The 23,949-nt window shown below is 45.9% G+C and overlaps 2 protein-coding genes across 8 annotated transcripts in view; one reads left to right on the top strand and one right to left on the bottom strand.

Annotated features, from left to right (window-relative positions):
* Positions 1 to 23,949, bottom strand: part of LOC134205730 (trimeric intracellular cation channel type 1B.1) — a 43,493-nt gene that overhangs the window by 11,863 nt on the left and 7,681 nt on the right. The window contains exons 1-3 of one of the 7 annotated variants that reach the window (XM_062681278.1): positions 14,081 to 14,235; positions 2,034 to 2,467; positions 1,801 to 1,967 (exon numbers count right to left, since the gene is read on the bottom strand). In XM_062681278.1, coding sequence (XP_062537262.1) covers positions 1,801 to 1,967; positions 2,034 to 2,417 — 551 coding nt within the window. In that variant the 5' untranslated portion in view covers positions 2,418 to 2,467; positions 14,081 to 14,235. Of the gene's footprint in view, positions 1 to 1,800; positions 1,968 to 2,033; positions 2,468 to 13,563; positions 13,776 to 13,868; positions 14,035 to 14,080; positions 14,236 to 23,949 lie in introns of those variants that run through there. The other 6 variants (XM_062681282.1, XM_062681280.1, XM_062681277.1 and 3 more) reach the window with 6 other exon arrangements.
* The window catches only part of LOC134205728 (negative elongation factor D), a 42,270-nt gene that overhangs the window by 14,199 nt on the left and 4,122 nt on the right, over positions 1 to 23,949 (top strand). The window lies entirely within an intron of this gene.

Genomic DNA, 23,949 nt, shown 5'->3' with positions numbered 1-23,949 from the left:
GGATCCCTTGACAGATTGCTTCGGAATCCTTCTACGATTTGCTTCTATATCCCTGGAACATTGCCTACGAAATACCTGGAACATTCACTTTGGAATTCCTGGAGGATTCCCAACAGAATTTCTGGAACATTCTCGTTGGAACCCCTGGAACATCGGAATTTCTGGAATATTTCAGTCGGAATTCCTGGATGATTGCATTAGGAATCTTTCGAAGATTTTCATTGGAATCCCTGAAACATTTTTACGGTTGGTTTTATTTTGTTCGAATAGTTGTAAATATTCGATCGAGTCTGTATCGTTTGTGCTATATTGCGTCTGTTTTATTTGTTCATTCTGTGTCTGGACTCAAGAGGAAAGCCTGAAAGTAGGCAATAAAATGTTTAGTTGTGATTTGTCCCAAGTTTGTTCCAGACACAGACATAGAATCGTTGATGCCAAACGGCATTAATTGATTCGAGGTGCCCAAATAGGATAAGAATCCTACACAAAAAGTCAGCTATGAAAACAGCAAACTGTTTGCTGTAGACAAAATGCGCAATACGCAATGAAAATTTATTTGCGGGATTTGGCCGATGGACCAAAATCTCATATGAAACCTCGTCATATCCCGTAATGGCCATAACCTAGCCGTCTCTCGCAGGTCACCAAAAGAGAACGTGCATTATTTTAATTTGTTATTTGTTACAATGTTGATTGTTTATCTTCATGTTCGTATAAAATAATTGTAACGTGCCACTTGTTACAACATTTCTGTCGGATTCTCTGGAACATTCCCGTCTGAATACCTGGAATATTCCCGTCGGAATTCATGGAGGATGGAGGATCCCTAGAAGATTCTCAATGGAATGTTCCCGTCGGAATCTCTTAAAATCTTGCAATCGGGATTTTTGAAATATTCCCTCCGGACTTCCTTGAAACATTTCTGTTGAAATCCCTGATGAATTGCCTCCAGGAATCTGGAGGTTCTCTTCGGTATGCTTGGAGGATTCCCGTCAGAATCACTAAAAGTTTCACTCCTTGGAGGATTCTCGTCGGAATCCCTGAAGGAAATGTTGCATTTTTTCTCATTTGAGATAGATAGCCGAGCGCTACTACACTTAGACGCAATAACCAAACGCTATCAATTTGAGTCGTTGTAGCGATTATCGGCTGGTAAACAAACACAATTCGATACTGTGGGCTACAACAGAAAGCACGTGCTTGAGAAAAGAGAATAATGCTGTGCAATGAGCAGCTCGAAGTTGTCCCCGTCCTGCTCGTTCTTTTTTGTCAACAAATGGACATGAGAGGGATGGGAACAACTTCGAGCTACTTCGAGCTGCTCATTGGACAGCACTAAAGCCTGTCCACGTTAAATTTTGGACACTTATATAATGTCCAAATGATATATTGCCATTTTATCAATGTGGACGTCGACTAAAATATGCTGAAAACATCACATGAAGCGAGGAGATTCAGCTGTCATGTCGATTTATCGTCTCAGTGGTTTGTGAAAATTTAAAAAAATCGCATTGGTAGATGGGTGTCCGAGATTTAACGTGGACAGGCTTTAATATGGATGAATGTGATTGATCCGCAATTGCCTAAGATGGTTGGACCGAATTTAAGTATCACATCACAAGTACCACTAAGATAACAATAAGGTAGTAAAATGTTCGATTTTTTTGGAAAGGAGCTCAAATTGATAAAATAGATTAAGGGGCTATATATTCCTCTCATCGGAATGCTCAAAATAAGATTCCTTTAAGAATTACGAAAATGTCTTTTTCAAGTAGTAAATTTGTTAAGTTAGTTACTTACAAGCTTGGTTGCAGGAATTCCATGGCAGTTGGAGTCCAAACGCCACGGATCAATCGTTCCAGCAGTTTAGTGAAGCCAGCTCCATTGCCCTTCAGGGTACCGATGATAATCATGATGATGAAAGCGTTGGGGTACAACTTGGCAGCGTGGGTCACACCGTCGTGGATCTACAAAAGAAAAGAAAACTGCTTGTATTTCATGGATCATACAGAATAAATCCAACAGCTGCAAACCTTCTTTGCGCGGTAGATTTCCTTCATAGCGCTGGCCACCAACTTTACGGGCAAGAACTTGGCAACCTTGTAACCGATGTCGAATGGAGTGTAGAAAACGATGTACCAGCAAGCAGTGGCCACGAGCAACTGTGGGGTGTTCTTCAACGGGGACAGGATGGGCTCTCCCAGCAGTCCGTTGGCGACCATTCCTCCGGCAAAGACCACCAACATCGTCGACAGCCAGCAGGCGAGCGGGTGCTTGCGAGAGAAGGCTTGCGCTCCGGCTCCGAGATCCTCCTTGACCGACAGCGCACACAGTAGGCTGTGCGCGATGTCAAAGTAGGGGAACATCTTCAGCTTTATCACCTGATTGGCGATATCGAGGAATGCTTCCGGATCCATGGTCGCGGTCGGTGTGTTGGCCGGTCGAGTTCAACTTCACAAGCGCTAGTCTGTGAGAAATGGGAAATCATAAAACAGTGCGACTTCGAGTTAGTATTTTTTGGTTAAAGACCAGAATTACTTGGAATTCAGGTAAAGTTATAAAAAATTGCGAAGCTCCAAATAAATTTAGATAAATTCTCAACGAAAGTGTAGAAGAAATTTTCAGAAGCATTTCGCGAAGGTTTATTCGAGGAAATTTAGATGTAGATGTTAATGGACATGGCTCCAAAATGCGAGGAAGTGCGGGTAGCACGCCCATAGGGGTCAAAACACGCCACCCTTGAATAAGGCTAAATATCCCCATTGTGATCATTTTCAATAGTCTATAGGATAAAGCAATGGAAAATATTACCATTGGATACATACATTTCATGATTTTACTCTAATTAGGGTAATTCGCCAAATGTTGATCGGCTAATTTCTTCGCCTATTGTTGAACGCACGTGCATTTCTCATGGGAGTTCAACAATAGGCGACAAAATTAGCCGTTCAACATTTGGCGGTTTCCCCTATACATAAAAAACTCGAAAAAACGATTTTTGCATGTTTTGATGCAATTTTGGCTCGGTGGCATTTAGTCTTTCTATCATTGTTATACATTGATAAATTGAAAATTAAGCCACGAGCCATTCTGCTTGTTTACGTTCCACACGTAATCGTCGTATTTTTTTTTTTAACTTGTCTATATTTTAAGGCTCAAGCGGACCCTAGTCGCAAAATTTGGTCTTAATACGATTTTATGGGCCCTCAAACTGCTGAGGTCGGTGTAGGGCAGTACGCCCATGCTCATTTTGTTAAATATCTTGGCTGTGCATATGCACAGCACATGTTTCGAAATGGACAAATTGATATGAAATTTGCGAAAAAGAATCCATTAAGTGGTCTTGTTGTGTAGGGGTTATCACGCCTATCTAGAGAGTAGGGGGTTGAGGGGGGGGGGTGAATTCTTTTTCGCAAATATCATATAAATTTGTCCATTTCGAAACTTTATTTATTACTTATTCAGACTAAGGCCGAAGTGACCTGTGAGGTATATAAGAGTTTTCTCCATTCGCCTCGATCCATGGTTACACGTCGCCAACCACGCAGTCTACGGAGAGTCCGCAAGTCAACTTCCACCTGATCGATCTACCTTGCCCACTGCGCACCTCGCCTTCTTGTACCCGTCGGATCGTTGTCGAGAACCATTTTTACCGGTTTGCTGTCCGACATTCTGGCTACGTGCCCGGCCCACTGCAGTCGTCCAATTTTCACGGTGTGAACGATGGATGGTTCTCCCATCAGCTCATGCAACTCGTGGTTCATTCGCCTCCTCCACATACCGTCCGCCATCTGCAACCCACCAAAGATGGTACGCAGCACTTTCCTTTCGAAAACTCCAAGTGCGCGTTGGTCCTCCACGAGCATCGTCCAGGTCTCGTGTCCGTAGAGGACTACCGGTCTTATGAGCGTTTTGTAGACTGTCAGTTTGGTACGGCGGCGAACTTTATGCGATCGAAGCGTCTTGCGGAGTCCAAAGTACGTACGATTTCCAGCCACTATGCGTCTCCGAATTTCTCTGCTGGTATCATTTTCGGCAGCCACCAGTGAGCCCAAGTACACAAATTCTTCTACCACCTAGATTTCGTCACCACCGATGCAAACTCGCGGTGGGTGGCTCACATTGTCTTCTTGTCTTGAACGTCTTCGACGTGTTGATGACTAGTCCGATCCGCTTAGCTTCCCTCTTCAGTCTGATGTAGGCTTCCTCCATCTTCTCAAACTTACGTGCCATTATATCTATGTCGTCGGCGAAGCCAAATAGCTGGACGGACTTATTGAAAATTGTACCACTCGTGTTAATCCCTGCTCTTCGTATTACCCCTTCCAAAGCGATGTTGAATAGCAGACACGAAAGACCATCACCTGCGGGTTTCGAAGGGACTCGAGAATGCCCCTGAAACTCGAACTACGCACATCACCCGATCCATCGTCGCTTTGATCAACCGTGTCAGTTTATCCGGAAATCCCTGTTCGTGCATTAGCTGCCATAGCTAGTCCCGATCGATTGTATTATATGCGGCTTTGAAGTCGATTATTAGATGGTGTGTGGGCACGTTGTATTCGCGGCATTTCTGCAGTACACCTGGTCCGTGGTGGAGCGTTCGCCCATAAAACCCGCCTGGTACTGCCCCACGAACTCCCTTGCAATTAGTGCTAGTCGACGGCATAAAATTTGGGAGAGTACCTTGTAGGCGGCGTTCAGCAATGTGATTGCGCGGTAGTTGCTACAATCCAGCTTATCGCCCTTTTTGTAGATGGGACACACGACACCTTCCATCCACTCCTGTGGCAAAACTTCCTCCTCCCAAACCTTGGTAATGACCTAGTGCAGCGCTTTAGTCAGTGCCTTACTACCGTGTTCAAATAGCTCTCCTGGTAGTTGTTCAACCCCAGGGGCTTTGTTGTTCTTCAGCCGGCCAATCTCCTCCTGGATTTCCAGGAGATCCGGAGCCGGTAAAATTATGTCCTGCGCGCGTTCTCCCAGGTCCATCACCATACCGCCATCTTCGTCTGCCACATCGCCATTCAGGTGTTCTTCGTAGTGCTGCCGCCACCTTTGGATCACCTCACGCTCATTCGTGAGAAGGTTCCCGTTTATGCCCTTACACATGCTGTGGCACGTGGCCCTTACCGCACCGTTGTCTGTCACATCGCCATTCATGTGCTCTTCGTAGTGCCTCCGCCAATTTTCACACCCGTTCGTAAGAAGATTCCCGTCAATGTCCTTACACATATCAGACTGTGGCACGTGGCCCATACGTGAACGGATTAACTTCTCATAGAACTTTCGCGCGTTAAAAGCGAGTTAGTTGCTCCGTCTCTTCATGGTCTCGATCGTCTTGCTGGCGCTTTTTCTTCCGGAAAATATAGTTTTATCTGTTTCGTCCCGTTTGTATCGTGCTTCGTTCACCCTCGTGCGATGCTGCAGCAATCTCGCTCATGCTGTATTCTTCTCTTCCACTAATTGCTCACATTCGCCGTCATACCAGTCTTTGCTCCGGGGGCACCGTGCCTAGTGCAGCGGTTGCGGTGCTTCCAATGGCGGATCGAATATCTTCCAGCCACTTCCAGCTGCTGCGCGTAGTCTTGCGCTAGTCGACTGTCTTGTAGCCACCCAATGTTTAGCCGCGGCGAACGACTTCGACGACACACATGCTGAAGTTTCAACGAATTCAGTACGGCTTTCTCCGTATCGCTAACTAATTTACAGAGGAGCTGTAAGAGTCTAATACAGTTCCTCTTTTTTTTTTTTTTTTTTTTTTTACAAGGGAGAATGCATTTACACACTAACCCAGTACACGTGCATTGTAGTTGCCAAACTACCACACGGAAGTGTACTGGAGTGTCGGACTCGACCATACCGGTAATACCGACTAAACTCCCTTGGGCTCCACCATCGCTTCCCCCAGGAACTACCTCGCAGTACTACTTCTGGGGGGACGGCAGTACTAAGCGTACTCGCTCATTATCGCTCACACAGGCACTCGTCCCACGCGAGACTGACTTGGGTGCTCGCTCTATCGCACCCTCAAACACACCCTACATACTCTGTTGCACCTCTGTCATGCCGTGCGGGTCTAACTTGTGTGCCCACCCTTCTCATGCCATGTGGGTCTAACTTGTATGCCCACCCAAACCCTTGATTCATGCTCATACGCTCCATGCTTGCACACACATTAACGCTCCTATGGGTCTGACTTGTGTGCCCACCCTTCTCATGCCGTGCGGGACTAACTTTTGTGCCCACCATTCTCATGCCGTGCGGGACTAATTCTATGCCCACCTTTATCGTACCATGTGAGACTGCTCACCTCTTACATTCAGTTCGCGCTGACACATACTACTCGAGTCATTCGACCTAACACTCCCTCTGGCATCCCTTGTGGGACTCTTCGCTTAGGTTCCCACTTCTGACATACCATGTGAGTCTGACTCACCTCATTCATGCCATATGAGACTAGCTCAACACGACTCAACTCATTCCTTTCGTACCATGTGAGACTGACTTGGATGCTCCCCCACACTCCTCTGCCACGCCGCGGGGTATCAGTAGTCGTAGGAACCAACATTCCTGCACTACTACCAGCGCGGCGTGTGCAGTCCATACATACACCTATTCATTCACCCTTCTGCCATGCTTCGAGATGACGATCTCGGTTGCCACCCGCTGCGCCATTACCTCTGCATGGGCAGACCATTCACACACTTCTTCGCGTTCGGCACTTTCGCTCTAACTTACCAATCACAAGTTAGTCATGCTTGTCGATTGTTGCTCGGCGCGCCAGATTCTCTGCAAGCTGCAGGCAATCTGAGTGGTTGCAGTCGAGACTGCGTTCCACTTCTCCACCGCTTGACACATCCTTTGGATAAGATTATCCGGAGTTGTGTCCCGGCCGCAAACGTCTAGCATTGCTCTTCTTTCGACGTCGAAACGAGGACATACGAACAGTATGTGCTCTGCAGTTTCGTCAACACCTGGGCAGTCAGGGCAGACCTGGGACCTCCGCGTGTCCAAACCTGTGGTGGTACTGTCGGAAACAGCCATGGCCTGACAGGAATTGTGTCAGATGGAAGTGAACCTCCCCATGGGGTCTCCCCACCCAGCTTGATATGTTAGGAATCAGCCGGTGGGTCCACCTACCTTTCGAGGAGTTATCCCACTCGCGCTGCCATCTGGCAACCGAAGTCACCCTGGTACGCTCGCGGGCTCCTCTGGTGCCACGTAGGTCAAAACACTCCTCGTCCTCCCGGATGACCAGCCCGACTGGCATCATACTCGCTATCACGCAGGATGCGTCGCGCGATACCGTGCGGTAGGCCGATATCACCCTGAGACACATCAAGCGGTAGGTGCTCTCCAGTTTCTGCAGGTAACTGGTTACCCCAGTGCTTTTGCCCAGGACGGGCCGCCGCCGTACCTAAGAATAGATGCGGCAACGCCTGCCAGTAGCCTACGTCTACTGGCGCACACCTTGGAGCTGTTGGACATCATCCTCGATAATGCCGCCACAGCAGTCGAAGCCTTCTTGCACGCATATTCGACATGGCTACCGAAGGTAAGCTTGTCGTCTATGATGACCCCAAGAATCTTCAGACTCCGCTTTGAAGTGATCGCGACGTCTCCCACGTGTACAACTGCATGTTGTGCCGACTTACGGTTGCTGACGATATCCACCTCCGTCTTATGTTGAGCGAGCTCAAGGCCTCTCGCACTCATCCAGTCCGCCACAGTGCTGATCGCGTGTTCTGCGGTTAGCTCTACTTCGAGGATTGACTCCCGTAGACCTCTAGGGTTACATCGTCAGCAAAGCCGACGATCTTCACACCAGGAGGGAACTTTAGCTTCAGAACCCCGTCATACATCAGGTTCCATAGTACCGGACCCAGGATTGACCCTTGCGGGACTCCTGCGGTAATAGGAGCACTTTTCTGACCGGCATCGGTCTCGTATAGCAGCACACGGTTCTGGAAGTAGCATTCCAAGATCCGGTACAGTCCCACCGGCAGGCTAAGCCGGTGTAACGAAAGCGCGATGGCATCCCAGCTTGCGCTGTTGAATGCGTTCTACACGTCCAGTGTCACCAACGCATAGTATCGAATTCCTCGCCTTTTCCGTTGGATCGCTACCTCTGTAGTCTTGAGTACTGAATTGATTGCGTCCACCGTGGACTTACCCTTCCGAAAACCAAACTGGTTACTCGACAGGCCATCCGTACCCTCTGCGTACGGGGTGAGCCTGTTGAGGATGATCCTCTCGAGCAGTTTACCCGTCGTGTCGATCAGGCAAATTGGTCTGTACGCCGATGGGTCACCCGGAGGCTTCCCGGCCTTCGGCAGCAGTACCAACTTCTGCCTTTTCCATCTCTCAGGGAAACAACACTCATTCAGGCATCTCTGCATAGCTAGCCTGAACATGTTCGGGTTCGCTATGATCGCTGCCTTAAGTGCACTGTTTGGAACTCCATCGGGGCCTGGAGCTTTGTTCATCGCAAGGGTGTTAGCCACTGCGAGTAACTCTTCGTTCGTCACCGGAGCCACCATTTCGGCCACACTCCCAGCGCCTTGCAGCGCAGGAGGAGGCCAGGGACTTGTGGCTCGGGACGGGATAATCCTCGCCAACCGGTCCGGTGACCGTTCGGGGGTGAAGAGCCCCTTTGGTCTTGGCCATCACGATCCTATAGGCGTCACCCCACGGATTCGCATTGGCACCCTCGCACAGGTTGTCGAAGCACGCTCTCTTGCTGCTCTTGATGGCCTTGTTAAGGGCCAGTCTCGCAGCTTGAAACACTTCCCGGCGGACCGCTCTTTCCTCCTCGGTGCGGGCTCGTTGCGTCCTACGTCTAGCCTTGAGGCAGGCTGATCGTAGGGCTGCAATTTCGGCACTCCACCAGTATACCGGGCGTCTGCCATTTCTTGGCAGGGCTTTCCTCGGCATAGTAGCGTCGCACGCGCGTGATAGGACAGCTATCAGCGCATCCCCGCTTAGACTGTCGGTGTTGGCCTCCAGTCCCAGGGCCGCGGTGAAAACTTCGCTGTCGAAGTGAGTGGTCTTCCACCCACGGACCTGACAGGGATCCCCCGCCCTCGGACGCTGCACACCATAATTGATCTTGAAGCGAATTGCTAGGTGATCACTATGGGTGTAGCCCTCATCTACCCTCCAGTCTAGGTCCGAGACCAGACTAGAGCTGACAAACGTTACATCTATCCATGACTCGACCCCATTCCTACGGAATGTGCTACTGGCTCCGTCATTGACAAGCACTGCGTCGAGTTTTGCAAGTGCCTCGAGTAACGCTTGTCCCCTCTGATTGGTGCAGCGGCTGCCCCATTCCACTGCCCAAGCATTAAAGTCTCCCGCTATAACGAACGGGCTCCGACCTACTAGGTCGGCCGATAGCCTGTCGATCATCTGGTTGAACTGTTCCATTGGCCACCTTGGTGGGGCGTAGCAGCTACAATAGAACACCCCGTTGATCTTGGCTATCGCGACACCCTCCGCGGAGGAGTGTACAACCTCTTGAACGGGGAACCTTCCCGTTGTGCAAATTGCCGCCGACCTAGACCCGTCCGCCACCCAGTTGCCGTTGCCGGCAGGGACGTTGTACGGGTCGGACAGGAGGGCAACATCGATCCTCGACTCCGAGACCGCCTGCCACAGCAGCTGCTGGGCAGGTGCACAGTGATTCAGATTCAGCTGTGTTACTTGCACGGCTTTTTCCGATTGGCTTCTCCGAAGGGACACGCAGGCCCGCCCATAGCATGGTTCCGGGCCTGCTTCTTACTGGCGCAGATAAGGCACCTAGGTGCCTTGTCGCATTCCTGTGCTTTGTGTCCCTCCTCGCCGCAGCGACGACACATCTTGCTTCGGTCTGGGCCCTTGCGGTCATAAGACTTGTCCCCGGACTCAAGGCACTGAAGGTGGCTGGAGCACGCTTACTGGGCATACTGACCAGCCGATCTTCAGCTTCCCTTTCTCGATGACCTTTTTGGCGTCAGCCACCGGTAGTCTGAGATAGGCTACCTGCGTACCAAAGAATCCCCCTCTTAGACGTACAGAGGACCGCTCAACCTCTGTGCCGCACTGCTCTTTGACGGCAGAGACGACGTCTTCCGCGGTCGTGACCTCATCCAGCTGCTTACACTGGAGGGTCACTTCCGCATAACGACCTAACCTGAGCGCCGTCACCCAAGACCTCCTGGGCAAGCTTTTGTAAGCCACCCGCTGGATTGCGCGCCACGCTTCAGTACCAAGATCATTTCACCGTTCTTGGTACGTCTAACGCTGCGCACGTCCTGGCCCAGGGCCGATAGGCTATCGGCCGCTCGCAGCGATTTAAGGACATCGGCGTATTTGTCCTTGTCGGTTTTCACCAACAAGGCCTCGCCTCTGTCTCTCACTTTCTTCATTGGTCGAGGGGTGTTCGGCTTCCGCCCCCTACTGACCAGTTGCCAAGGATTCGCATCCCCTTCGGCGGGTACCGATGGCTGGCTGGGGCCAGCTTGTGGCTCAGCAACTTGTGCCTGTCTAGTGCCTTTCGCCTTCTTGGGCATACGCCCTTCAGGCTCCGGTGCACCATCCAGGCGACGCTTCGCCTTAATGGTAGCGCGTTTGGGTCGCTTCTTACTTGGCGTTTTCTTGCCCTCACTGGCCGTAAGGGCGGTCGCCTCATTCGCCGCAGTAACACCGCTAGGGGAGGAGAGGGCCTTGGTCTGCGTACCTTTGGCTATCCTCTCTGCTTCCGCTACACGCCTGATGTAAGCGACCTGTTCTTGTCTTGCGACACGAACAGCTCGCCGGAGCACCAACAGGCTCTGCTTAAGCTCCTTGTTGGTGTTCTGCCTGCCGCTTACGAACTCGATGATCTCATCGAGTTGCTCGGCCACCACCCGTATCCCGGGTAGTGGCTCGTCAGGCGATGCAGGCAGGGCTACTCCCCACCACCGCTGGAGACTCTTCGGTGCTGCCAATAGCAGCAGCCGTCACTCCACTTGCCCCTCTTTAATAGGGGACCTCGCTAGGCCCCTTTTGGCAAAGGGGTCCGTCACCTCCAACTCCAAAGATAGGTTTCGTTCAGTACTCATCCTACTGGAGTAGTCGCCTTTAGTGATCCCATGGTTATCTATGCCTACCTTGCGGCAAGCAGGGGGCCATGCGAGGGTTGACACTTGCGTGTTCAGAGCCAGATCAGCGCAAGTCAGGAAAGGGCATCTGAGCCTACTCCCACCCAGTAGGCAAAACTGGATGGCAGGATTGGGCAGCGTGCTACAAGGCCCGCCACGGTTTTATGGGACGGAAGACAGCCTAGCCATTAGCCCACTCGCCGTTTCGAGTCAGTGTCACCCGACCCTACTAAGAGAGTAGAATGTCAGACTGCCAGCCCTCACTTCACAATAAAACAATATCCAAAATACGAAACCAGTACACGCAACCAGTATGCCATAATCAGGGTCTTACTGATATCAACCCTGATGTGCCAGTGGCACTCTCTGGGCTTGTGCTTTTGAAGCGGCACACAGTCGCTTTGATAGAGTCTGCTTACGGGCACTTGTGGTTTTTTGGGAGGGATTTTAGCAGAGCCCACTGCTAAATCCCACCACGCCCTAGGCAGTTCTCCCTGACTCACAGACAGCTGGGGAGGGGTCGTCAAGCCCTTGGACATGGTCCCTGCTGCCCCCTAATACAGTTCCTCTGTAACTTTTGATCTGTACATGAAACAAGAGGTTCATGAAATACCAGACTTCCTTCGTTTGGAGGAGAAATGAATCGGATGACTCCATCGGTATTTTCAACATTTTTCTACTTTTAGCTAAACGAGCCTGGTTCCGTATGTATATTGCTTAGCTAGCAGTTATACACCAGTCACTTGAACATGCATCCCCCTACCTCCTGACCACTTCTTCATCTTCATCGACAGTCTAAATTCCCTGGCAGCTTTTCGGCCAATGAAACCAATTGAGCACTAAGCGTATCTTCTGAACGGGACACGGAAAGCTTTGCGTGCTTTGTTAAAACGGCCTTGCACAGTCACCATGGCTTGGGTTCCGCCTCATTGATCGATTACGGAAAATAAGAAAGAAAACTCTTTAGCTGAGGTGGGCGTTATGAAAGGTGATATTGCGGATCTTTTCAAAGTTTTCCATTTTGCGGATTCCGCAAAGTTCTTCCGCAGCTGTCAAAATTCTACCGCAAGCCTGAAAGTCTTCAAAGCACTGAAACAAAAACCTGATATATGGCGTTGTCATCTTAGAATGCCATGCCAAACAGTATCTATAGAAAAAGTATGAAGTGACAGCTGCGGTAGTTTGAAAACATCCATGATATTTTTTACATTAGTTCGTTAGGGAGCTTTGATCAGCTGGCAGTCGAAATGGTGAGGAGTAGAGTGATGGCTGTATTCAATTTCATCGCAGGTGTCGATCCGTCCGTGGTATAAAACAGTTTAAAAAATTACTACTCTTTAAATGCACATCTTTTCAGGGTAGGGCTCTCAGAATGCAATCTCTGTATTAGCGGCGCACATTTTCAGCATATTGACCATGTTTTGTGGTCGTACTTGAGCATCGTGGCTCCAGATGTGCGCTAACTGAACATCTACGAGTCCGACGAAACCAACCAAAACCTATTAGAGACGTGTTGGCGAATACGTGTTCCCTGTCCACTAATGTTTGAAAGTTCCTCCCCTTCGCGGTTGTAATTGTTTAAGAATGTCTTCCTCTTGTTGTCTATCGTTAAATCCCATTCGTATGTCTTCCTCTCGTTTTCATGTCCCAAAAATATGTCACGTTAAAGATGTGAAACATCGCCAAGGATGCCAACTATGTTTTCCACTTTAGTATTGTATTATCTAACCTTGATGAAACTGCGAATCTTGTGGATCACAAAAACTAACAGCAGTTTATACGAAAAATGAAAAACTGTATTAAACGACATGATTTCGGCTCCATAACGCCTGACGCCAAATGAGCTTTCCAAATAAGCAATAGTTTAATAACCTTCCTTCTAAACACATGTTCGTACAGCGAAAAGCTTCATTGACATTTAATTGTATGAAGGTTTCAATTCATTTTTTTCAATTGAAAATAAAGCGCTTGTCTGTGTATTATTAAACCTTTTATTTCAAAACAATTCTCAAGCCACTTAAGCCATCAACTATTTGCTCTAGTCTCTCTATCTCTTTTGCTGTCTCTCTGAGATTTTCCCCTCACCATCTGAAAAAGCTCCCCCGTGACCCATGAGATATTTAGAAGAAAAATCCTAAATTACATGTGTAATTTAAATATTAAGTTATTCTCAAATAAGCATAAAAATACCAATTTTAGGTAATATTTATGCCTATGCTGTGATTTCGCGTTACCCCAAAGATAAACAACTATCTCTGTAAGTGATTGAACGATACATGAGAAATGAAGTACGTAACACTATCAACACATTTTTTCTTCGTTGGCATTCTATTTTTTCCTATCGCCTCTTTGAACGAACGACCAACCAGCAAGGTGGTAACACTTTTTACAAACCCACGCTTCAGAGCGATCGGTGATCCTATGTTCGCACACGAACCTGGCCGTGAAAATCGCTCTCCTCACACTTGACTTTCGCGAGGACGATGTCACTTAAAAATTCTCCTTCCCTCGACACACTTCATCCCCGTCTTCTCTTCTCGCTGAAATCGATCACGCGTGAATATGAATTTAATAATCACAGCTGAACGTTCGAAATCGCATTCAATACTTGTCCAGATTGTCACTAATAGCCAGCAGCTGCCTTCACCGTAATACACACACAACCACCAATCCCGTTTTCCCAGTAGATCTAAACTTATCCTGCTGAAGCCAGGCAACCACACCGCAACTTAATGGCATTACCGTAGCACACGTCCACACAGGCCGAGCTCCAGGGCGAAAAGAGTCAGAAATCGTCACGAGTTCGCACACGACCCCCTGCCATAAGACGCGGACCACCACGCAGATCTATGCATAGATCGTGATCTGTGCCAGTTGCAACTTTCTAACACTTTGAGAAAACGTGCATTTCGGTGCAGAATAAAGTGCCCTGCATGCAGCGAATAAAACCTTACTTCTCTGGATTTGACGGAGGAAACCGCTCGGAAAGGAGAAGAATTTTCCTGCTGCCGCTTGCTAGACGAATTTTCCGTACACTGTCTGCTGCAGACCCGTCGCATACACACACGCATTCGCGATTCTACGCACGCACTCCGTGATGGTGAGCAGCGCCGAACCCGGGTGGCTGGCGGTGATTTTCACAGGGTTCTAAATTTAGCGATCGTCAAGAGGTGCCCATCTACATCTCCCGCTTGGCAAAACGAGAGAAACTCTCGTTAGTCGTTTCGATGATGAGAAGCTCGGTTAGTGCAGCACGCGCACTGTCTTCTGATGGTGATCGCGTCTTGACGCCATTATCTGTTGTACTTCACGATTTGGGCGTTGTTGGTACATTATTCTCTTACAAACTGTCTCTCTCGTGCCCGCATCATATTTAGTTAGTAGTACGATATTACCTGCTTTTCTAAAGTTGATGAATGCTGCTTTCATGATAAGGTTACCAACCATAAAGTTTAAATTAAAAAATAAGAACGTTTCAAGTCAATCTATTGCCTTCTCTTCTCATTTAGAGAACATAGGACTCGAATTAACTGTAAAATACCCAATATGCACAGGATTAAATTTAAGTGCAGCTTTGCCTGACAATCACGTTCATGTTGTTAGTTATGCAAGGATGTTGTTTCACAAACCATCTATCAGTTCTGCGTTACCATTCAGTTCATTACTCCAAGGGTAACGAAAAAAAACATTCGAAATTTTAAGTTACTTTAACTTACTTACGCTGTTCATTTGATTTTTTATAGCATGATAGGGTAACTCTCTGAAAAGACTTTTTGGGAGTTTTATTTAGCTCTAGTAGAAGTGGTTTATTCATTTATTATCAGACTAAGACCGGAGTAGCCTGTACAGTGCATAAAAGTCTTCTTCATTCAGCTCGGTCTAATCGTCAAATCGTCTTTCACTTGATCGATTCACCTTGCTCGCTGTGCACCTCGCCGTCGGATCGCTGTCGAGAAGCATTTCCAACGGATTACTGTCCGACATTCTGGCTACATGCCCGGCCCACCACAGACGTCCGATTTTTGCGGCCTGTCTTGGTACAGTGATCACCACGTCAGTATTGTAGGGTGCTGTCAATACGATACACCGCGCGGCTGATGTAATGTTTCCAAAAGCGCATTTGCACAAAATTCCACGCGGCGATTCCCATTCGAAAGGAACAACCGCACCCTAGGAAACGCCGCAATGTTATCTCCCCATAAGAATCGAGTATACGGGCAGCAAAAAGCGCGGTGCGTCGTTTCCTCTGGGGAGCGCCGCGTGTACTTTCGGGCAAATGCGTTAATATTCAAGCCGTTCCTGGGTGGACGTTAGGCCGACTAACAGCGATTTCAACAATGCTTGTTCTCTCATATGGCCCTCTGCTAATCTTCAGTTTCTATTAATTTCAGACTTGCCGCTCGCTTGCGGTGTCAATCGAATCTGTATCTTCATTACTTTCATCTACTCCCTTTCGCTTTGAGTACTACAATTATCACCGAAAAAAAGCCAAAAATTAATTTCGAGATACCGTGAGCGTGCCTTATTCTGCGCGGCTCCTAATTCTGCGCATTTTGACACTAAAACATTTTTAAAATTTTCTTTACTGTTATTATTATATTTACTTACATGTCATCAAAAAGTTGGGAATTTATTGTTGTCATGGGCAGATAATAAAGCAATAAATTAGCATTAATAACGGGAATATGAAGAAAAACAAAATCGGTAAAATCGAAAAATGTCAAAAAATTGCTTCCGTTAGCCGCAGCGCTAAAACACGTAAACATTTTTTTTTCTTTTTTTTCTCGAATTTGAGCCTAAAAAAAAGAATTGGACTAATTGTTTTTAAAGCGAAGTGCAAAAGAAGATTATTTGTTGCTTCAATATGATGCAAATCGGCTTTCAGAGTGTATTTTCTCTCTTATAGAAAGCAATTTATGTTGCGCAGAATATGGCACAAAATTTACTTTCTGTTCCTAATTGTTCGCGCGGAATGGATAGGAACAATAAGCCTGGCTTGTCAACCCAAATTGGACGTAGCAACTGTTTTGGCAAGGAAACATTTTTCAAAATGCTGGAATAAAACCAGAAGAACAACAAAAATGCGAAAATAGATTATCCGAAAAAAAAAAACAAGTGATATCTGCTACTTCCTTGCGCACTGAGCGTTTTTTAAATTTCGGGGTATCTAATCTAAATGTGTATATCACATGACTAGCACGAATAATTTTCCATGAAAAATCGACATAATTCCCCACTCGGAGATTTCCTAGGTTGAACTGGTATTCCGACATTTGAGAAAATAGTACTTCAGGCAATATTAGCATTTATGTACTTATGGATTGGCCTTATAATTCGCGTTGGATTACATTTAATTCCATCCCATATAAATATCCGATTTGACGGAATAAAAAAATTGTCTTTTCATCAATGCCGAACTTTAGTAAACAAGGCAAAACAGTGACTTGACCATTGACATGAACACAATAACCGATCTGGAAAGTTGTCTAACGGAAAAATGGATCGTCGAAAGCAACTTGTGGCGATGGCGAGCAATCGGATAATGGACTTGAAAATGAATAAGATCTTTGTGCACATACATCATACACACATACACGCACAAACAGGCATCATCTCAATTCATCGCAGCTGAGTCGATTAGGTTTGGGTCTAATTCGCCCGGTCTTACATATATTAAAGTTCGTTTTGAAGCGGACGTTTTTTCGTATACTTAGCGTACAAGAACGGTAAAACGTTGTAGTCAGATAGACTTTAGGAAACATACATGGTACTAAAAAAGTGCAAAAGTAATGAAATATTTGTATAAATGTTCAAAACCATTTCATAAGACAAAAAATTACCCAAACTGAGTTGTTATTATTGTGCGTAGAATTAGGAACATTGTGCGCAGAATATGGAACATTTCAAAATATGTGCGCAGAATTAGGAACCATATGACAATTTACAGACCGGTTAATAATATATGTTTTTAATCAATTGATTCAAAATTTTCATGACTCATAGTCTTCTGTAGATTATAGTTACACAACTACTACATAAATGTATTCATAAATCATTATGGTTTCCCGATAACAACGATTTTATTTCGAAATTATCTTAAATGCGCAGAATATGGTACCTCCACGGTAGTCAGTTTGGTACGGCGGCGAACTCTATTCGATCGGAGCGTTTTGCGAAGTTCAAAGTACGTACGATTTTCTGCCATGATGCGTCTCCGAATTTCTCTGCGGGTATCGTTATCGAAGGTTAACCACCTCGATTTCGTCACCACCAATACAAACTCGTGGTGGATGGCTTACGTTGTCCTCTCTTAGGGGCCCCATACACGCTTCGACATGTTGTACAACTTTGACTCCGCCCCACTATGGGGGATCCCCATACAAGCGAGCGGTCAAAAATAAAATTGGACTTTTCAAGTGATTTTCCACTTTGCTTTAGCTGTGTATGGTCGAAATAGCATGAATATATAATTTCTAACACCCCCCCCCCTTTAGGGATCGTCTATGAATTACGTAATATTTTTTTTCATAAATTCGATTAACGTGACAAAGCAATCCAATTTAGGAAGTTTAATTTTATATGTTTTCTTGAGGAGAAGGAAGGGGTTGTACAAAAACTAAGTACAGCAATTTATGGACATCATGAACCCTCCCCCTTCTCCATCCTCATTTGTGGACTGTCGTCTATATATTTTTGTATATTTTTGCGGAAGGTAATCATTTTTGTGGGAAGAAAGTAACAAAACGCCTCCCCTACCAATAAATCTAATAACTTTTCATTGCTCTAAATCTGAAGTTGGCGGCGAGAGAACCGAATTAATGTTAAAAGACATTAATTTCATGACATTCAGTGATATTTTTTTGTTCTTACTCTCATGCCTCACAATTTGTATTTAGAACAATCTGTTTGACAAAGTACTAGGTTCTGAAGGATCCTAAAGCATTAAATGTTAATCAAAGAATCAGAAGTCAAGAACGAGTAAAAGTACGAGACACTGAAGACGTCCTAACAGGTCGAAATACGTATATGTAGAACTAATACGAGTTGGTGGAATAAAATGGAATTTTACTAAACTCGTCTTATGACAGTGAAAACATTCCACTAAAAAATAGTTAAACAATTTTCTTAAAGAATCAGAATTGGAAATAACTTTTGAAAAAGGGTATTAGCAAATTAGAAATCGCAATCCCATGACATTTGTACAAGTTATTCAAAAATAAATGAGAATAATATATTCTCAAAAATGTGAACATTCATTCATTCCACAATGCTCCATTGTTCCGAAAAGCAAATTTCTTTCAATTTGAATAACAACACTATTTAAATTATTTTTGATTTGTTTTCATGATTTCTACAAGTTATATATAGCATCATTCTTTTCTGTGTGAAGGTTTAAATCTTTAATGATATTTTCTTCAATTCCATCAACGATGGAAGATGACATGAATTCATCTAAAGTATCAGAGGATAAAGAACTTTTAAAATCTTCAAATATTACAAAATTACGCATGGCATAAGAATAACTAAGTGAATTTTTTTCCAATGTCTCCTCGTTATCCAAATCGAGCTTAAAATAGATCTGATTCATGTAAGGCACGAAGAAAAATGTCAACATTTGCCTCTCTTGATCATTTTCTTGAATTATGAGTTCTAAATTTCTTCTTTTTTTATATTGACTTTCCGCTGGTTGTTCAGCCAGTGAACCTCAAAGTGTAGATGAGTGAATAAATATTTCCCTACCTTTAGCCAGACATTCATGAACACTAGCAAGAATTTCATACTCTCCGTACTAACTAAGATATTGTTCGTCTTTACTTTTATTACCAATTATATTACCAATACATGTATTTTGACCATACCCTTTGAGCCCATAGTTCAGTCTGGCCCATTTTCAATAGGAAACGATGGGACTAGATTTCCCGTCGAATGAAACTTGTTGCGAGAAAATCGTACACAAATAAGCGTCTAAATGGCGATTTGCGCACATACATACAGACGCGCATGCACACACATACAGACATCACCTCAATTCTTCGAGCTGAGTTAGTTGATATATACCACTACGGATCTCGGGCCTTCTATCAAACATTCGTTTTTGGAATGAGCATTAACCTTGGAGTACGAGAGAGGCAAAACACAGTAAAAAAAATAAATGAAAAAAATCAAAGTGATTTAACTCTGTTAATTGCAAATACTGGCAAGAAATTATTTCAGGAAATTTTAGTCGAAGCTTCGTCCTTGATGTGCATCATAAAAGAACCCGGGGATTTCTGAGGAAAAAAGTTCTTCACTATCAAAGTTGAAAATAGCGTCGTTTTTGGAAAAAAATATTGTTTCCGCATTTTTTTCATTTTTTTTTCACAATGTAACCATTAGTTTTTGCATACCATTTTAAAGCTTATACAATTACCTTTGTAATGATGTAATAAAATTAAAAAAAAAAACTTAAAAAAATATTTAAATAAAAAGTTGAAAGTAAAATATTTTTTCAGGAAATTTGTTAACTTTTTTACCCATTTCTGACTTTGACACCTTATATCTTTGGAACTAGTGCACCTAGAGACTTCAAATTCAGAATTTCTCTTAATTAGAGTATTGACAATGGAGAGAAAATATTTTAAAATAATTCGGAAGACATGACATTTTCGATTAATGACCGCCCGAAATCCTATAGTGCGCCCCCATGAAATTTCGTTCTGTCGGAGTGAAGTCGGACCGTCTGTGGGCAAGTTGTACTATCCAACAGTCGTACAACTTGCCCACAGACGGTTCGACTTTACTCCGACCGAAGCAAAATTCCTAGGGGTGGAGTCAAAGTTGTACAACATGTCGGAGCGTGTATGGGGCCCCTTAGCTTCTTCCTATCATGTACTTCTCCTTAGGCTCTCCTTAGCCGTGCGGTAAGATGCGCGGCTACAAAGGAAGATCATGCTGAGGGTGGCTGGGTTCGATTTCCGGTGCCGGTCTAGGCAATTTTCGGACTGGAATTTGTCTCGACTTCCCTGGGCATAAAAGTATCATCGTGTTAGCCTCATGATATACGAATGCAGAAATGGTAACTTGGCTTAGGCTGTGAACCATTCCACCGATTCGTTTAACTTTTAGTTAAAATTTGACAGTTCGATGGTTATTTCGCCGTGGTTAAAAATAATCCTGCTCCGGAGCATGGTTAGTTGGATAGTTAAACTTTGTTCGCGAGAAAATTGGCGCCAAATCCATTTCGTTCCGAATAACTATCAATCTGTCAAAACTCAAATGGGTCGGCTTCGAAGAAAAAATTTAACCACGATGGGAAAATAACCATCGAAGTGTCAACTAACTAAAAGTTAAACGAATCGGTGGAATGGTTCACAGCCTTAGAAACCTCGCAGTTAATAACTGTGGAAGTGCTTAATGAACACTAAGCTGCGTGGCGGCAAGGTCAAGTAGGGGATGTAATTCCTATGAAGAAAAAGATCATGTACTTTGTCTCCGACGTATTGATGACTAGTCCAATCCGTACAGCTTCGTTTTCCAGTCCAGTTCAAAGGGACTCGAGAATGCCCCTGAAACTCGAACTACGCACATCACCCGATCCATCGTCGCCTTGATCAAACGTACCACCTTATCCGGAAATCCGTTTTCGTGCATTAGCTGCCATAGCTGGTTCCGATCGATTGAATCATATGCGGCTTTCATTTCATTTATTTAGTCTACATCTATACAGATAACACTGAATCAACAATTTGACGCCACAATACACGGTTCGAGGCCGCATCTCTCCATCCTCGAATACGCCCCACGCTCGCCAAGTCGTTCTGCACCTGGTCTGCCCATCTCGCTTGCTGCGCTCCACGTCGTCTCGTACCTGCCGGATCGGAAGCGAACACCATCTTTGCAGGGTTGCTGTCCGGCATTCTTGCAACATGTCCTGCCCATCGTACCCTTCCGGCTTTAGCTACCTTCTGGATACTGGGTTCGCCGTAGAGCTGGGCGAGCTCATGGTTCATTCTTCGCCGCCACACACCGTCTTCTTGCACACCGCCAAAGATGGGTCTAAGTCTCTCGAATACTCCGAGTGCTTGCAAGTCCTCCTCGAGCATTATCCATGTTTCATGTCCGTATAGGACAACCGGTCTTATAAGCGTCTTGTACGTGACACATTTTGTGCGGTGGCGAATCTTTTTCGACCGCAGTTTCTTCTGGAGCCCGTAGTAGGCCCGACTTCCACAGATGATGCGCCTTCGTATTTCACGACTAACGTTGTTGTCAGCCGTTAGCAAGGATCCGAGGTAGACGAATTCCTCGACCACCTCGAAGGTATCCCCGTCTATCGTAACACTGCTTCCCAGGCGGGCCCTGTCGCGCTCGGTTCCGCCCACAAGCATGTACATCGTCTTTGACGCATTCACCACCAGTCCAACTTTTGTTGCTTCACGTTTCAGGCGGGTGTACAGTTCTGCCACCTTTGCAAATGTTCTGCCGACAATGTCCATGTCATCCGCGAAACAAATAAATTGACTGAATCTATTGAAAATCGTACCCCGGCTGTTACACCCGGTTCTCCGCATGACACCCTCTAGCGTAATGTTGAACAACAGGCACGAAAGTTCATCACCTTGTCTTAGTCCCCGGCGCGATTCGAACGAACTGGAGTGTTCGCCCGAAATCTTCACACAATTTTGCACACCATCCACCGTTGCTTTGATCAGTCTGGTAAGCTTCCCAGGGAAGCTGTTCTCGTCCATAATTTTCCACAGCTCTACGCGGTCTATACTGTCGTATGCCGCCTTGAAATCAACGAACAGATGATGCGTTGGGACCTGGTATTCACGACATTTTTGAAGAATTTGCCGTACAGTACAGATCTGGTCCGTTGTCGAGCGGCCGTCAACGAAGCCGGCTTGATAACTTCCCACGAACTCATTCACTAATGGTGACAGACGACGGAAGATGATCTGGGATATCACTTTGTAGGCGGCATTAAGGATGATGATCGATCGAAAGTTCTCACACTCCAGCTTGTCGCCTTTCTTGTAGATGGGGCATATAACTCCTTCCTTCCACTCCTCCGGTAGCTGTTCAGTTTCCCAGATTCTGACAATCAATTTGTGCAGGCAAGTGGCTAGCTTTTCCAGGCCCATCTTGATGAGCTCAGCTCCGATACCATCCTTACCAGCTGCTTTATTGGTCTTTAGCTGTTGGATGGCATCCTTAACTTCCCTCAAGGTGGGGGCTGGTTGGCTTCCATCGTCCGCTGAACTGACGTGGTCATCTCCTCTGCTGCCTTGACTTTCACTGCCTGTACCCTCAGCGCCAGTGTTGTCCTACACTCAGTGCGAAAAATTCTGCTCTTTGATTTCACTCCATCTAAACGATTTTACAGTCCTAACTAAGTAAGTGCAACTAATAGAGGGATATTTGAATTTTCTAAATGTCATGTCAAACTATTGAAAAAATGCACACCAGAGCCACAGGAGCGCGCGCGCTGAAAATACACTCCAGTGAAAACACTCCAGTGTATTTTCAGCGCGCGCGCTCCTGTGGCGCTGGTGTGCATTTTTTCAATAGTTTGACATGACATTTAGAAAATTTAAATATCCCTCTATTATTTGCACTTACTTAGTTAGGACTGTAAAATCGTTTAGATGGAGTAAAATGAAAGAGCAGATTTTTTTTGCACTGAGTGTAGGACAACACTGCTCAGCGCCATTCAAATGTTTCTCGTAGTGCTGCTTCCACCTTTCGATCACCACACGTTCGTCCGTCAAGATGCTCCCATCCTTATCCCGGCACATTTCGGCTCACGGCACAAAGCCTTTGCGGGATGCGTTGAGCTTCTGATAGAACTTGCGTGTTTCTTAAGAACGGCACAGCTGTTTCATCTCCTCGCTTTTTCCAGGCGGCGTTTCTTCTCTTGAAAAAGGCGAGTCTGCTGTCTCCGCTTCCGTCTATAACGTTCCACGTTCTGCCGGGTACCTTGCTGCAGCGCGACCGCCCGCGCTGCGTCCTTCTCCTCCAGAACCTGTCTGCACTCTTCGTCAAACCAATCGTTCCGTCGACTTCGTCCCATATACCCGGCGTTGTTCTCCGCTGCGTCGTTAATGGCTGCTTTGACTGTATTACAGCAGTCCTCAAGAGGGGCCCCATCGAAGTCACCCTCTTCCGGCAACGCTGCCTCGAGATGCTGCGCGTATGCAGTGGCGACATCAGGTTGCTTCAGTCGCTCTAGGTCGTACCGCGGCGGTCGTCGGTACCGAACATTGTTGATGACGGATAGTTTTGGGCGCAGTTTAACCATCACCAGATAGTGGTCAGAGTCGATGTTAGCGCCACGATATGTCCTGACGTCGATAATGTCGGAGAAGTGCCGTCCATCAATCAGAACGTGGTCGATTTGTGATTCTGTCTGCAGTGGTGATCTTTTTCGCAAATTTTATACCAATTTGTCCATTTCGAAACATGTGCTCCGCATATGCACAGCCAAGATATTTGTCAAAAACATGATTTTCGTACAGCCGAGTTGCCGAATAATATGCAATAAATAACAAATGACAGCTAGAATGCAAAATAATACAACCCGAGCAAGGTCGGGTACGTATAACTCGTAATTTATTGATAATAAAATTATTGGATATTGATAATAATAATAATTGGCACGGCAAATGCTGGGTAAAGCGTACCATTGGTACTTCGCGTACCAGAAGATCGGGTAACCAACCCCGGTGGGAACTATGGTCGTATGCTGACAGGGATGGGGGGGTTTGCTCCTCTCCGGAGGTGCAAATCTTATTGAGCGTCTGTTCTCCATGTCAGGATCGGCTCACAACAGGGTCTGTTCTCC

The sequence above is a fragment of the Armigeres subalbatus genome, chromosome 1 (assembly GCF_024139115.2).
Source record: "Armigeres subalbatus isolate Guangzhou_Male chromosome 1, GZ_Asu_2, whole genome shotgun sequence".
NCBI lineage: Eukaryota > Metazoa > Arthropoda > Insecta > Diptera > Culicidae > Armigeres > Armigeres subalbatus.
Note: the sequence above shows the minus strand (reverse complement) of the source record. Positions and strands in the feature narration are given on the sequence as shown.